This window comes from Ceratotherium simum, chromosome 40, assembly GCF_057802395.1.
Source record: "Ceratotherium simum simum isolate JZ-2026a chromosome 40, ASM5780239v1, whole genome shotgun sequence".
In the NCBI taxonomy this organism is placed as follows: Eukaryota; Metazoa; Chordata; class Mammalia; order Perissodactyla; family Rhinocerotidae; genus Ceratotherium; species Ceratotherium simum.
In genome coordinates this window covers 11,822,553-11,837,825 of record NC_141939.1, presented here as the reverse complement: position 1 = coordinate 11,837,825, position 15,273 = coordinate 11,822,553, and the positions used below count along the sequence as shown (strand labels likewise).

Genomic DNA, 15,273 nt, shown 5'->3' with positions numbered 1-15,273 from the left:
CACAGGTACTGAGAGTTAGGACTTCAACATGTTTTGAGGGGATAGCAGATGCTAATAGCAGACATCCTTGTCTTGTTCCTTGTTTTAAAGTGAATGCTTTTAAAATTTTGCTATTAGGGTTTTTGTTTGTTTACTGTAGATAGCTTTAGCAGGATAATATGCTACAACTTTTTGTCATGAATAGGTGCTGAATTGTATTTAATGCTGTCTTGCATCTGTGGAAATAATTATGTTTTTTCTCTTTTAATTTGTAAATATAATGAATTAAACCAACAGACTTTATTACCATAAACCAATACTACATTCCAACTTAGTCATATTGTATTTTTTAAATCTATCTATTGGTTGATTCAGTGTGCTAATATTTAATACTTTTTCATGTTTATTCATGAGTAAGAATGATCTATGGTTTTCTTTTTCCCTATATCCTTATCTGGCTCGGATATCAAAGTTATACTTTATACTGGCTTCATAAAATAAAGTGGGATATGTTCCCTCTTTTTTTTTATTCTCAGAGAAATGTATTATGTAAAATTGGAATTATGTGATTCCTAGATGTTTGGTGGAATTTGCTAGGAGAACCACGTGGACCTGGTGTTTACTTTATGGGACAGACAGTGTCCATGAAATCAGAATATAGCTGGTGCTCTTGCATTGCTCATCAACTCATCCAAATCAGCTTTCCTGGGCTTGGCTGTGTGCTATGAAAAGAAATAGGGCCTCTACAGCCCACGTGGCTATTGTAACAGGTCTCCAAGTAAAGCACACAGAAAAACATTTTTTAAGGTTATGGTAATATCAAAATCTCTGCTACCCAGCTCTGTAGCCAGAAAGAATGGAATTGTCACTTCATGCTGTGGTTTAGGAAACCTAAAGAGCCTAACAGAAGATGCCAAAAGCAACAAATTCTTTTAACAGTAGCTACAGGTGTTACCTAAAAATAATGCTTCTGTGTACATCTATAGAAAAAAGTCAGTATTTTTATGTTAGCGTTTTCAAAGACTCTTAGATTCTAATTATCACTAGTGGTAGTTGCTTTAAAACAGCAGAGTGTATATTCTTATTTGGTAGAAAATAATTACTAATATGTTAATTTTGGCCCTTAGCACATATTGCTTTATACTGTTGCTTGTTTATTTTATTTTTCTAGTCCTATTTCCTTAAGGAGATTGGGAGACTCTTGGAGAATGAAACAGTGTCTTGTAACTTTTTTTTTGCACACTTAGAGGTGCTTGTTGTGAATGTAATATTATCTTTATTTACACTATTATCCATGAATACTAATAGTTTTCACTCTCTTTCCCTGTGTATGTATTCTGTGGTTTTGAGAAAAATATGAAAATATTGATCTTTTACATTATAATCATGCTTTTTTTTTTTTTTTTTTAGATTTTATTTATTTATTTTTCCCCCCCAAAGCCCCAGTAGATAGTTGTATGTCATAGTTGCACATCCTTCTAGTTGCTGTATGTGGGACGTGGCCTCAGCATGGCCGGAGAAGCGGTGTGTCAGTGCGTGCCCGGGATCCGAACCCGGGCCGCCAGCAGCGGAGCGCGTGCACTTAACCACTAAGCCACGGGGCCGGCCCTATAATCATGCTTTTAAGATGAAGTTCTAACAAAAAGTTGGTTTAAATTTTAGATCAGTTTGAGACCACACAATAGAGTATGAATTGCACACCTTAGAGAAATTCTTAATTTTATTACCATGTTAAAACCTCTCTGAATTCAGACCCCAATAAGTTGGGGTCTTAATGATAGTACAGAGAGGTATGGCCTAAAGTTTATCTTTTTATAATTCATATTTTACCTAAGTAAATTTATCAGGTAAATTAGAGCACGGAGAAAATTTTAACCATTTTTAAGTACCACAGTGTTACTTTATCAGCTTTCATTTACCTCCATGTAATTCTATTTTAGCAACCTTGGGGTTTATAACACAGTACTGTTTATAATCGCTATGCTGTGCCTTAGCTCTCCAGGACTTATTTATCTACTAGAAGCAAGTTTGTACCCTTAAACAACATCTCTCCATTTCCCCCACCTGCTAGCCTCTGTTAACAACCATTCTACTCTCTGTTTTTATGAGTTTGGCTTTTTTCGATTCCACATATAAGTGAGATCATACAGTATTTGTTCTCCTCTGTTTGACTTATCTCACTTAGCGTAATGCCCTCAGGGTCCAGCCATGTTGTCAGAAATGGCAGGCTTTCCTTCTATCCCATGGCTGGACAATATTGCATTGTATAGTTATATATACCTTGTTTTCTTTATCCATTCATTCATTGACAGGTTGTTTCCGTATCTTGGCTATTGTGAATAATACTGCAATAAACAAGAGAATGCATAGATCTCTTGGAACTCCTGTTTTTATTCCTTTGGATAAATACCCAGAAGTGGAATTGCTGGATCATATGGTAGCTCTATTTTTAATTTTTTGAGGAACCTCCATATTGTTTTCCATCATGGCTGAACCAATCTACATTTCCACCAACAGTGCACAAGTGTTCCCTTATTTCCATATTCTCTCCAACACTCATCTCTTGTCTTCTTGATGATAGCCATTTTAGCAGCTGTGAAGTGATAGCTCATGGTTTTGATTTGCATTTCCCTAATGATTAATGATGTTGAGCATATTTTCATGTACCTGTTGGCCATTTGGATATTTTCTTTGGAAAAATGTCTATTTAGTTCCTCTGCCCATTTTTTAATCAGATTGTTTTTTATTGTTGATTTGTATAAGTTCTTCATATATTTTGGATATTAACCCCTCATCTGATACATGGTTTGCAAATGTTTTCTGCCATTCTTTAGATTGCCTTTTCATTTTGTTGCTTGTTTCTTTTGCTGTGCAGAAGCTTTTTAGTTTGATGTAGTTCCACTTGTAGATTTTCACTTTTATTGCTTGTATTCTTTGTGTTATATCCAAAAAATCATTGCCCAGTTCAATATCAAGGAGTTTTTTTCCTTATATTTTCTTCTAGGAGTTTTACGAAAGAGGTCTTTTATTTAAGTCTTTAATCCATTTTGAGTTAATTTTTGTGAGTAGTGTAAGATAGGCATCCATTTTCATTTTTCTGCATGTGATTATCCCAGCACTCTTTGTTGAGGAGACTGTCCTTTCCCTATTGAATGTTCTTGGCTCCCTTGTCAAATATTAGCTGACCATATAAGCGGGGGTTTATTTCTGGAGTCTCTATTCTGTTCCGTTGGTCTCTGTGTCTGTTTTTATGTGAGAACTATACTGTTTTCATGACTCTAGCTTTGAAGTATAGTTTGAAATCAGGAAGTGTGACGCCTCTGGCTTTTTTCTCGTGGCTGCTTTGGCTATTTGGGGTCTTTTGTGGTTCCATACGAATTTTAGGATTTTTTTCTATTTCTGAGAAAACTGCCATTGGCATTTCGATAGAGATTGTGTTGAATCTATAAATGGCTTTGGATAATATGGACAGTTTAATAATATGAATTCTTCCAATCTGTGAACATGAGATATCTTTCCATTATTGTGTCTTCTTCAATTACTTTCCTCAAGATCTTGTAGTTTTCATTGTACAAATCTTTCACTTTGTTGGTTAAATTCATTCTTAAGTATTTTATTGTTTTTGATGCTATTGTAAATGAGATAGTTTTCTTTATTTTCAGATGTCTCATGCAGAAACATAACTAATTTCTGTATGTTGATTTTATATCCTGTAACTTTACTGAATTGTTGGTTAGTTCCAGCAGTTTTTTGGTTGAGTCTTTAGGATTTTCTATATTTAAGATCATATCATCTGCAAATAATGACAGTTTTACTTCTTTCTTTCCAATTTGGATGCTTTTTATTTCTTTGTCTTGCCTAATTGCTCTAGCTAGGTCTTCCAGTACTATGTTCAATAGGAGTGATGAGAGTGAGCACCCTCATCTTGTTGCTAATCTTAGAGGGAAAGCTTTCAATTTTTCACCATTGAGTATGATGTTAGCTGTTGGTTTGTTGTATGTGGCCTTTATTATGTTGAGGTATGTTCCTTCTATACCTAGTTTATTCAGAGTTTTAGTCAAGAAAGTGTGTTGTATTTTGTCAAATGCTTTTTCTGCATCTATTGAGATAATCATATGATTTTTATCTTTCATTCTATTAATATGGTGTATCACATTTATTGATTTGTTCATGTTGAACCATCCTTGCATCTCAGGGATAAATCCCACTTCGTCGTGATGTATGATCCTTATGATGCATTGTTGAATTTGGTTTGCTAATATGTTGTTGAGAATTTTTGCGTCTGTATTCATCCGGGATACTGGTCTATAGTTTTCTTTTCCTGTAGTGTCCTCTTCTGCCGTTAGTATTAGGGTAATGCTTGCCTCATAAAATGAGTTTGGAAGTGCTCCCTCCTCTACAGTTTTTTGGAAGAGTTTGTGAAGGATTAGCATTAATTCTTCTTTAAATGTTTGGTAGAATTCATCAGCAAAGCCATCTGGACCTGGGCTTTTCTGTGTTTGGAAATTTTTGATTATTGATTTAATCTCGTTACTCATTATTGGTCTATTCTGATTTTTTGTTTCTTTCTGATTCAGTTTTGGTAGGTCGTGTGTTTCTAGGAATGTATCCGTTTCTCCTAGTTTATCCAATTTATTGATGTATAATTGTTCATAGTAGTCTCTTAGGAATCTTTGTATTTTTGTAGTATCAGTTGAAATGTCTCTTCTTTCATTTCTGATTTTATTTATTTGAGTCTTCTCTTTTTTTTCCCCTAGTTAATCTAGCTACAGATTTTTCAATTTTGTTTATCTTTTTGAAAAAATAGCTCTTAGCTTCATTGATTTTTGTCTATTATTTTTCTGGTCTCTATTTCATTTATTTCTTCTCTGATCTTTGTTATTTCCTTCCTTCTCCTAACTTTGGGCTTATTTTATTCTTCTTTCTCTAGTTCTTTGAGGTGTAAATTTAGGTTATTTATTTGAGAGATCTTTCTATTTTCTTGATATATACATTTATTGATGTAAACTTCCCTCTCAAAATTGCTTTTACAGCATCTCATAGGTTTTGGTATGTTGTGTTTCCATTTTCATTTGTTTTGAGATTTTGTGTGTGTGTGTGTGTGTGTGAGGAGATCAGCCCTGTGCTAGCATCTGCCAATCCTGCTCTTTTTTTGCTGAGGAAGACTGGCCCTGGGCTAACATCCATGCCCATCTTCCTCCACTTTATATGGGACGCCGCCACAGCATGGCTTGCCAAGCAGTGCATCAGTGCGTGCCCGAGATCTGAACTGACAAACCCCGGCCGCCACAGCGGAGCGTGCGCACTTAACCGCTTGCGCCACCGGGCCAGCCCCTGAGATATTTTTTGATTTTGCTTTTGATTTCTTCTTTGACACAACAGTAGCTTAGGAGTGTGTTATTTAATTTCCACATCTTTGTAGATTTTCCAAGCTTTCCTCTTGTTGTTGATTTCTCATTTCATACCATTGTGGTTGGAAGAGATACTTGGTATGATTTCAGTCTTCTTAAATTTGCTAAGACTTGTTTTGTGTCCTATCATATGGTCTACCCTGGAGAATGTTCCATGTGCACTTGAGAAAAATGTGTATTCTGCTTCTGTTGGGTGGAATGTTCTGTAAATGTCTGTTAGGTCCATTTGGTCCTATGTATGGTTCAAGACCATTGTTTCCTTGCGGATTATCTGTCTGGATGACCTATCTATTGCTGAAAGGGGTATTGAAGTCCCCTACTATTATTGTTTTGTTGTGTATTTCTCTCTTCAGATCCACTTGTATTTGCTTAATATATTTAGGTGCTCCAGTGTTGGGTGTGTATATATTTATGATTATCATATCTTCTTAAATGAATAGACCCCTTTATCATTATATAATGACCTTCTTTGTCTCTTATTACCGTTTTTGGGTTAAAGTCTATTTTGTCTGCTGTAAGTATAGCTATCTCTTGCTCTCTTTTGGTTTCACTTGCATGGAATATCTTTTTCTATCCTTTCTCTTTGAGTCTATGTGTGTCCTTAAAGCTGAAGTGAGTCTCTTGTAGGTAGCTTATAGTTGGGTCTTATTTTTTTAATCCATCCAGCTACTCTGTGCCTTTTGATTGGTGAACTCAATCCATTTGCATTTAGAGTTATTATTGATATGTGAAGACTTACTAATGCCATCTTAGTAGTTGTTTTCTCATTGTTTTATATTGCCATTGTTTCTTTTTCCCTCCATTTCCACTTACATTTGTAAACTGGTGATTTTCTGTGGTGATATGCTCTGTTTCCCCTTTATCTTCTGTGCATCTGCTCTAGGTTTTTGCTTTATGGTTACTGTGAGGCTTACATGAAACATCTCATAGATGAAATAGTTCATTTTAAGCTGATAGCAGCTTACCTTAGATTGTCTACAAAAGCATCACCCTTTTACTCCTCACCTTTTATATTTTTGATGTCATTATTTACCTTTTTATATGGTTCATTCATTAACACATTATAGTAGCTATCATTATTTTTAATACGCTTTCCTTTGACCTTTATACTATAGTTAAGTGGTTAACACACCATCCTATTACCTATTTAGTTTTCTAAGTCTGACTATATATTTACCTTTGCCAGTGTGTTGTATACTTTTGTATGTTTTCTTGTCGCTGATTAGCATCTTTTCATGTTAGCTTGAAGAACTTTCAGCATTTCTTGCAAGTCAGGTCTAGTGGTGATGAACTCCCTCAGTTTTTGTTTATCTGGGAAGTCTTTATTTCTCCTTCACATCTGAGGGTTAACTGCTGGATAGAGTATTCTTGGCTGGCAGTTTTTTTCTTTCAACACTTTGAATATGTCATTCCACTCTTTATCCTTGATTTTTGACAGTTTCATTATAGTACATCCTGGAGAAGGTCTTTTTGCATTGAGATAATAGGGTGATCTGTTAGCTTTGTGAACTCGGATGTCCAGTTCTCTCCCCAGGTTTTGGAAATTCTCAGCTATTCATTCTTTAAGTAAATTTTCTGTTCCCTTCTCCCTCTCTTCTCCTTCTTGAATCCCAGTTATTCTAATATTTGATCTTTTGGTGAAATCCTTTAGGTCACGGAGGCGTTCTTCATTCTTTTTCATTCTTTTTTCTTTGTTCTCCTCTAGCTGGGTTACTTCAAAATTCCTGTCTTCTAGCTCACTTATTCTGTCTTCCATTTGCTCTACTCTGCTGTGTATGCTCTCTATTGCGTTTTTCTTTTCATTCATTGAGTTCTTCAGCTCCAGAATTTCTGCTTGGTTCTTTTTATGATTTCTATCTCTTTGATAAGAATCTCATTTTGATCATGTATATTTTTTGAGATTTTGTTGAATTGTCTTTCTAAGGTTTCTTGTAGCTCATTGAGTTTCTTCAGAACAGCTATTTTGAATTCTTTATCAGCTGGATCACAAATTGCATGCCTTTGAGGTTGATTATTGGAGAATTGTTATTTTGTTTTTCTGATGGCATGTCTCCTTGACTTTTCCTGTTTCTTATAGTTTTGCATTGCCACTTTTGCGTTTGAAGTAGGAGACATCTCCTTACCTCTTTACTAGTTGGCTTCAGGTGGGGTATTTTTTGGATGGTGGTGTTGTCTGCAGTTTTCTCTGTCTTCGTGTGGGTACGCTTGCTGCACTCTTCTTGCTCCCCCTTTAGGCATGACTCTTAAGCTTTTCTGTCTTCTTTGGTTCTTACGATTCACCATGCTGGCTACTAAAAACCTCTCATTTGTGTCCAGAAGTGAAGCTATAGGTCAAGTTTGTGGTTTATCCCTTGTGCACAGACTGTGGCCTGTCTTCTGAGCATGCTCCCTGTCCACCAGAGCTCTCTCTCACCACCACACACACAGGCCCACACAAGGAGCCAGCCACAGAACTGGGGGAGGTGTGGGTTTAGTACTCAGGGTGTTGGGGGTGCCCGTGGACCCAGAATGGAGATCCATGGGTGTGGTCCTTACAGAGGCTCTTGCTAAGTGCATTCGGCAGGAACTGCATCCCTTTAATGCCTTTTGAAATTCTTATCTGCCTCTTTCCTAATCTCTTCCCTCCCCCGAGTCATGGAGGGCCTGCCTCAGTACTCTGGGTCCTCCTGGAGGAGGAGAAAAAAAGGTTTCTCTGAAAAAAAAGAAAAAAGGGTTTCTCCAGCCTTGTCCTGCACGACTGGGGTAGCCAGGCACTCACTCACTGCTGTCGTTTTCCCCCTGCAGGAGAGGTCACTGCAGCAGGATAGTTTAGCCCCGTGCACTGTTTCCTTGTGGGGGTTGGGGGTGCCATGCTCTCCAAGTTTCTGTTACCACTGCTTCTGCTGTGACCAAGCTTGCTTTTTTTTTTTTTGCTTTAATGGCATGCTGGAATGTCTCCTCAGGAAGGCTAGACTTCTGCACATTCTGTCTTGTGTGTGGGTATGGGTGTCTCCCCAGTTCATTACTCTCCAGATTCTTTCCCAACTGTAGCAAGAGGGGTCTGGGCAGGTTTGCTGGCTCCACTGTCTCTGCAGCCTATACCAAGTTCTCTCTGCCTATTACTAGATGCACAGGTGGGCAAGACTCCTCCTGGGTCCCTCTTCATACGGTGCTAGATTCCACAACACCCACAAAGGTGCTTTTGTTCACAGATGTGTGTCTAATTTGTTGTTTAAAAAGGGTGATAAAAGAGGAATGTCTTACGCCACCATGATGGTGACATCACTCTCCTTCTCATTTTTAGAAATTATCATTTAATTGTTAGAACAGATCCTTTATTTAAAGGCCTATAGTGGGAAACTTATCTTTAGCAAGACTTGACTAACTAGTTACCAAGTAATGAAACAATATTGCATTTCTTTTAAAATGTTATGGAGTTATGACTTGTTAATATACCAAATGCTTTTCTTATGACTCCCTCCCCTCCTTCTTCTCTGTTTACCCCAGTACTTAGACTAAATATGAGGTGTTTGATTCTTTCCATATATTTTTCACTGCAACTATGGTTATTTTATCCCTTACACTAAGTGCAGGCAGAGGCTAGAATTATGGACCATATACATTTAAAAAGTTAAATAGAGGAGTTTGATTATGAGTGCTCAAAACTTGTTTCTCTGTTTCTTCTGCGAAGGGAGAGATACAATTCACATTTTATTTTATTTTATTTATTTTTTATTTTTTTGCTAGGGAAGATTTGCCCTGAGCTAACATCTGTTACCAGTCTTTCTCTTTTTGAATGTGAGCCGCCACCACAGCATGGCCACTGACAGACGCATAGTGTAGCTCTGCGCCCAGGAACCGAACCTGGGCCACTGAAGCAGAGCATGCTGAACTTACCCACTAGGCCCCCGGGGCTGGCCCTACAATTCACATTTTAAGTAGCAGAATCCTGACACCAAAAGCAAAAGTTGAGTGGGACTACCAAACTAAAAAGCTTCTGCACAGCAAAGGAAACCATCAATAGAATGAAAAGGCAATCTACAGAATGGGAGAAAATAATTGCAAATCATATATCTGATAAGAGGCTAATATGCAAAATATATAAAGAACTCATACAACTCAAGAGTGAAAAAACAATTTGGTTAAAAAATGGGCAGGAGATCTGAATGGACATTTTTCCAAAGAAGATGTGCAGATGGTCAACAGGTCCATGAAAAGATGCTCTACATCACTGATCCTCAGGGAGATGCAGACCAAACCACCACGAGATATCACCTCACACCTGTTAGAATGGCTGTTATCAAAAAGACTAGAAATAACAAGTATTAGTAAGGATGTGGAGAAAAGGGAACCCTTGTGCACTGTTGTAGGAATATAAATTTGTGCAGCCACTATGGAAAATAAAATGGAGGCTCCTCAAAAAATTAAAAATAGAACCATCATATGATCCAGCAATTCCTCTTGTGGGTATTTATCCAAAGAAAATGAAAACACTAACTTGAAAAGATGTCTGCAGCCCCGTGTTCATTGCAACATTATTTACAATAGCCAAGACATGGAAACAACCTAAGTGTCTATCAATGGTTGAATGTATGAAGAAATTGTGGTGTAAATATATAATGGAATATCATTCAGCCTTAAAAAGAATGAAATCTCGCCATTTGCAACAACATGGATGGATCTTGAGGGCATTATGCTAGGTGAAATAAGACAGAGAAAGACAAATACCGTATGATAGCACTTATATGTGGAATCTAAATAAAGAAATAAATAAAAAACCAAGTTCACAGATAGAGAAAACAGATTGGTGGTTGCCAGAGGTGGGAATTGGGGCGTGTGAGAAATGGGTGAACTGTTTTTGTTTTTGTTTTTTAGTTTAAATAAATTAAATAAAAAATAAATAGAAGAATCACTCTATCCTGCTATTTTTGTGTGTGTGTGTGAGGAAGATCAGCTCTGAGCTAACATCCATGCCAATTCTCCTCTTTTTGCTGAGGAAGACTGGCCCTGAGCTAACATCTGTGCAGATCTTCCTCCACTTATACGTGGGACTCCACCACAGCATGGCCTGACAAGCGGTGCATCGGTGCGTACCCAGGATCCGAACCTGGGCCGCCAGCAGTGGAGCGCGAGCACTTAATCACTACACCATGGGGCCGGCCCATATCTTGCCATTTTAAAAAAGAACCCTGATTGATCAGTCAGTGAAGAAGTATTTCATATTACTTTGCTTTCACAGACTTGGATGTTTCAAAGCCTAGGTTTCAATATGTGGGTTTTATTCATTAGCATTTAAATGGAAAAAATATGTAGGTTGGGGTTTGGTGACTCTATTTAGTCAACACAGACAGATGGTGGTGTTTAAGAATTGTTTGTGTCAGAGATTAGAAACCCACTCTTCTCTCAACTCTAGGCTTTCCCTGGAACTCCGGGGAGTTCCTGCAGCTCCGAGATAGATGGACACAATTCTTTCTCTGTGATGCCTTCTGAGCATCATTCCTCACTTTCCTGCCTCTTTTCCATGGGCTCTGTGAAGATGAGCTCATGTAAATGAGCATGGAAATGCCTGGGGGGGATGAGTGTGTCTGGCTTACCTTTCAGTCCGTCTTTCCGAGGAGGTGGACACAGATTGCCCACAGCTGAGGGCAGAAGACAGCATCGTTTCATTCCCCCAACTTGGGAAATAGAAACCGAAAGTAGGCTGGGTCATGAGGGGAATGCATTAATGATAAGGTCAAGCCTAATTCTACTGAGTGCTTTCTATGTGCCAGGTATTCAGCATTTTACATGAGCTTTACTCAGCCCTCAAAGAATTGTATGAAGTAGATGCCTCTATTACGCTCATGGTACAGTTGAGGAAACGGAGGCATGGAGAAGCCAAGAGAGTTTCCCAGGGTCACTTAACTAGTAAGTGACAGGAGAGGGATGGGAAGGAACTCTGATGGTGTCCAGTGGGAAAATCTCATCCCCAGACCTGTACACCCTCCTTCCCGGGAATTTTGTTGACTCAGGGAAGGGAACCAGAGTCTCCCTCGTGTGTAGCTGTCACCACCCCAGTGGATGCGGGATATAAGAAATTGTAGAGTTCTAAAATCTTTGGGTTGAAAGGCACCCAAGAGGTTCTCTCATTCCTCCCCTTCCCTGATGCATGAATCTTTCTCAAGTATTTCCAAGAGGTTTTCCAGCCTCTGCTGGAATGCCTTCAAGGATTAAGGAATTTAGTCTCTTGTGAGGCAACGCTATTTTTGGACAGCTTGAAGTGATAGGAAAGTCTAGCCAGCCTCCGTTTAATGCCCATCAGTCTTCTCCAGTTCTCCTGAGAGCTACCTGATCTCCCTCTCTTGCTGGAGGATACCAGGGACTGCCATGTGTGTGTCTCCTTTCCAGCTGGCTGAAAACTCAGGGAAAGCCTGTCTTGCCCATTTCTGCTGCCTCTGACTTTGTGGAGTGTGAAACCAGAGTCCTCTTCAGAGGAAGAATTAGGAAACCAAGGGTTAGGGTGTGGGGCAGTCTCTCTTCCAGTGGGAGTAATCTATTAACTGACATATCAACAACCTTCTCACAAACCATCTCAACTCCCCACCTGAAAGACTTGGAAATTCGAGGCACATCTTGACTGCTCTGCATGAGCACATTTACGCTAGGAACCAAGTATGGTGCTGGGGCCAGCGTGCATGCTTCATTGCGAAGAATACAAAGGAATTCAGGGTGTGGTTCCTGCCTCGGTGTTTCTGAAAAGATCCCAGGAGCAGGACTTAACAGCACCATGTAGTTGCGTCCCACCATTCACTTAAAATCCAGGGGCTGGAGAAGCTTAGGAAGACCAGTGAGGATCATTTTTGCCTTTTTCCACAATTTTTTTTGTTTTTATTATGTTGTCTGTGAGTGATTATTACGCTTGTCTTCTACCTACAGGTCTGCCTCCCACGAAGAGTGTCAGGAAACTCCATACAAGTCTCAGCTCTGTTGAGAATGAGCAGGGTGTGCTCTCCTGCTGGGCTCTCCCATTTGTCTGGTGGGAGGACACCAAGTGGGAAATCTTTTTTTTCCTTTACTATTTTTTAAGTGTCAAATGATCTCCTTTCACTGAAATTATAACTGAGGAATCAGTGTCTATTTTTTGTAACCTGAAATGGTTCTGCTTATTCCTTGTTACTCTAAGTTGACTCTTCTTTTCCTCTTCTGCAGGTCAGCCAGCAGACATGATGAGCACCAAGGCCTTTACGTTGGTCTCCGCTGTTGAGCGGGAGCTGCTGATGGGCGACAGGGAGCGTGTCAACATAGACTGCGTGGAGTGCTGTGGCAGGAACCTCTACGTGGGCACCAGTGACTGCTTCATTCACCACTTCCTGCTGGAGGAGAACGCTCTGCCCGCAGGGACAGCCACATTCACCGCCACGAAGCAGCTGCACAGACACCTGGGTTTCAAGAAGGCAGTGAGTGAGCTGCGAGCCGCGTCCGCCCTCAACAGGCTGCTGGTGCTCTGTGACAACTCCATAACTCTGATCAACATGATGAGCCTGGAGCCTGTCCCTTCAGGGGCTCGCATCAAAGGGGCCATGGCGTTTGCCTTGAACGAGAACCCTGTGAGCGGGGACCCATTCTGCGTGGAAGTCTGCATCATCTCTGTCAAACGCAGAACCATTCAGGTGTTCATGGTGTACGAGGACCGGGTTCAGATTGTCAGGGAAGTGTCGACGCCGGAGCAGCCCCTGGCCGTGGCTGTGGACGGTCACTTCTTGTGCCTGGCTCTGACCACCCAGTACATCATCCTGAACTACAGCACAGGTGTCGCCCAGGACCTGTTTCCTTACTGCAGTGAGGAGAAGCGCCCGATCGTCAAGAGGATAGGGAGACAGGAGTTCCTGCTGGCAGGCCCCGGAGGGCTGGGTGAGCGGGATGCTGTAGGCCTCCACTGACCTCTGCCTCTGATCTGCCCATTCTCTTTGCCTTATCGCCATGAATTCATGCTGAAACCTGAGAGGGAGATTTTAGTTGTGAAAAAATAGATGCTTGTGGAGAGTATTTGCCAACATTGAGGATATGTGGCAAGATAGAAACAGAACTGTGTAACCAGTGTTTGCTGAAATTTCATTAGATTGTTTTGTGAATGTGGAGTTCATGGAACAATATTGGCCAGTCATAAAAGTAGTTTTATTTTGTGCTAAAGTGAAGCTTGAAGATGGCTCTGGGGAGAAAATTCCGTTGAGTAAATAACTACAGAAATTAAAATCTGTAAGACTTCCGTATAAGATCTTTTCATGTGGGTGGGTTTGTCAGTTGATTGTTTTAACTTGTCATTCTAAAACAGAGTTGAGATGGCTCACTTATACGTATTTTCAGATGTGGAGACTTCCATGTTATGTCCATAATTTTCTCTTTTATTGACTACAGTTTCACCCACAAAAAAGCTTATAGCAGCTAGCTCCTTGAAAGGGCTTTGGCTATTTTGTATAGTCTTACTGGTTCTCTGTGCTGCCTTGTTGAGATTAAGGATCCAAGCTGTTAACTTCAGTGGTGTCTCCTGGTATTTTCCTTTGGTTGTGGATGGCTCAGATTTAAAATTAGTGTGTGTGTCTGTGATCCACAGGTGCTGGCGAGAGTGAGTCCATCTTAACACTAGTATTCTTTAACCTTAGACAGTGCATGTGTGAGCATCTCATTTCAAAGTGATAGGTACAAATACATTTTCTTATAGTAACAAAAATTCAGGTCATGAGCTAGTTAGTATACACTTCTTGATTTTTACTTCTTTTTTTAATAGACTTTACTTTTTAGAGCAGTTTTAGGTTCACAGCAAAATCGAGTGGAAAGTAGAGTTCCCATGTACCCCCATCCGTATATGCATAGCCACCTCCATTACCAACATCCCCCGACAGAGTGGTACATTTATTACAATCGATGAGCCTACACTGACACATCATCATCACCCAAAGTCCATAGTTTACATTAGGGTCACTCTTGGTGCTGTACATTTCTATGAGTTTGGGCAAATGTATAATGATGTATACCCATCATTATACTATCATACAGAGTATTTTCACTGCCCTGAAAATCCTCTGTGCTCTGCCTGTTCACTCCCCTGCCCCAACCCCTGGCAACCACCAATCTTTCCAGAGTGTCACATTGTGGAAGCCATGCAGTGCATAGCCTTTTCACGTTGGCTTCTTTCACTCAGTAATATGCACCTAAGTTTCCTCCATGTCTTTTCATGGCTTGATACTTCAGATTTTTACTTTTTGAAAAAAAAAATTCTTCATCCCAAACAGTTTTTTAACAAAAAATTCCAATTTTAGTGAAATTTTTTTATTATGGAAAAAAATTATGTTATACTACATATAAACATATGTAGTAAAGAGAATATTATAATGAACCCGATGTCCCCATCACCCCCCTCCAGCCATGCCAGTTCCTTTCCAGTTGTGTGATTTATACACCTAACCACTCCCCCTGTATTTTGAAGCTAATCACAGACATCACAGCATTGCATCTGTAAACATTTCAGTATGTATTCCTAAGTTACTTACAAAAAGAGAAAACCATAATACCATTGAATACCTAAAAAAATTTGACAGTAATTCCTTAATATCATTAAATCTCAAGGCGTGTCCTATTTCTATTAGTATGCATACAGAGGCATACATAAGTACATATATACATACATTTATGTTTAAGTGTATGTCTATTTTTCGGTTTATTTGAACCAGATTCCACGGAAGGCCTGCACATTGCAATTGGTTGGTAGATCTGTTATTTCTCTTATCTTGAGGTTTCCTCTCCTTTTTTTATCTTTCTTTAATTTTTTGTTGAAGAAATTGGATGCCTTCACCTATAGCGTCCCACGGTCTGGGTTTTGGTGATTTCATCCTCTTGTGTTGTTTAGGATGTCAGGCTGACCTCTGTG

General features: G+C 39.4%; 1 protein-coding gene across 1 annotated transcript in view; it reads left to right on the top strand.

Annotated features, from left to right (window-relative positions):
• TGFBRAP1 (transforming growth factor beta receptor associated protein 1) overlaps nt 1-15,273 on the top strand; it is a 65,305-nt gene that overhangs the window by 14,221 nt on the left and 35,811 nt on the right. Inside the window, exon 2 of the mRNA XM_087426309.1 lies at nt 12,558-13,259. Within this exon, the coding sequence (XP_087282435.1) occupies nt 12,572-13,259 (688 nt within the window). The 5' untranslated portion in view covers nt 12,558-12,571. The remainder of the gene's footprint in view (nt 1-12,557; nt 13,260-15,273) is intronic.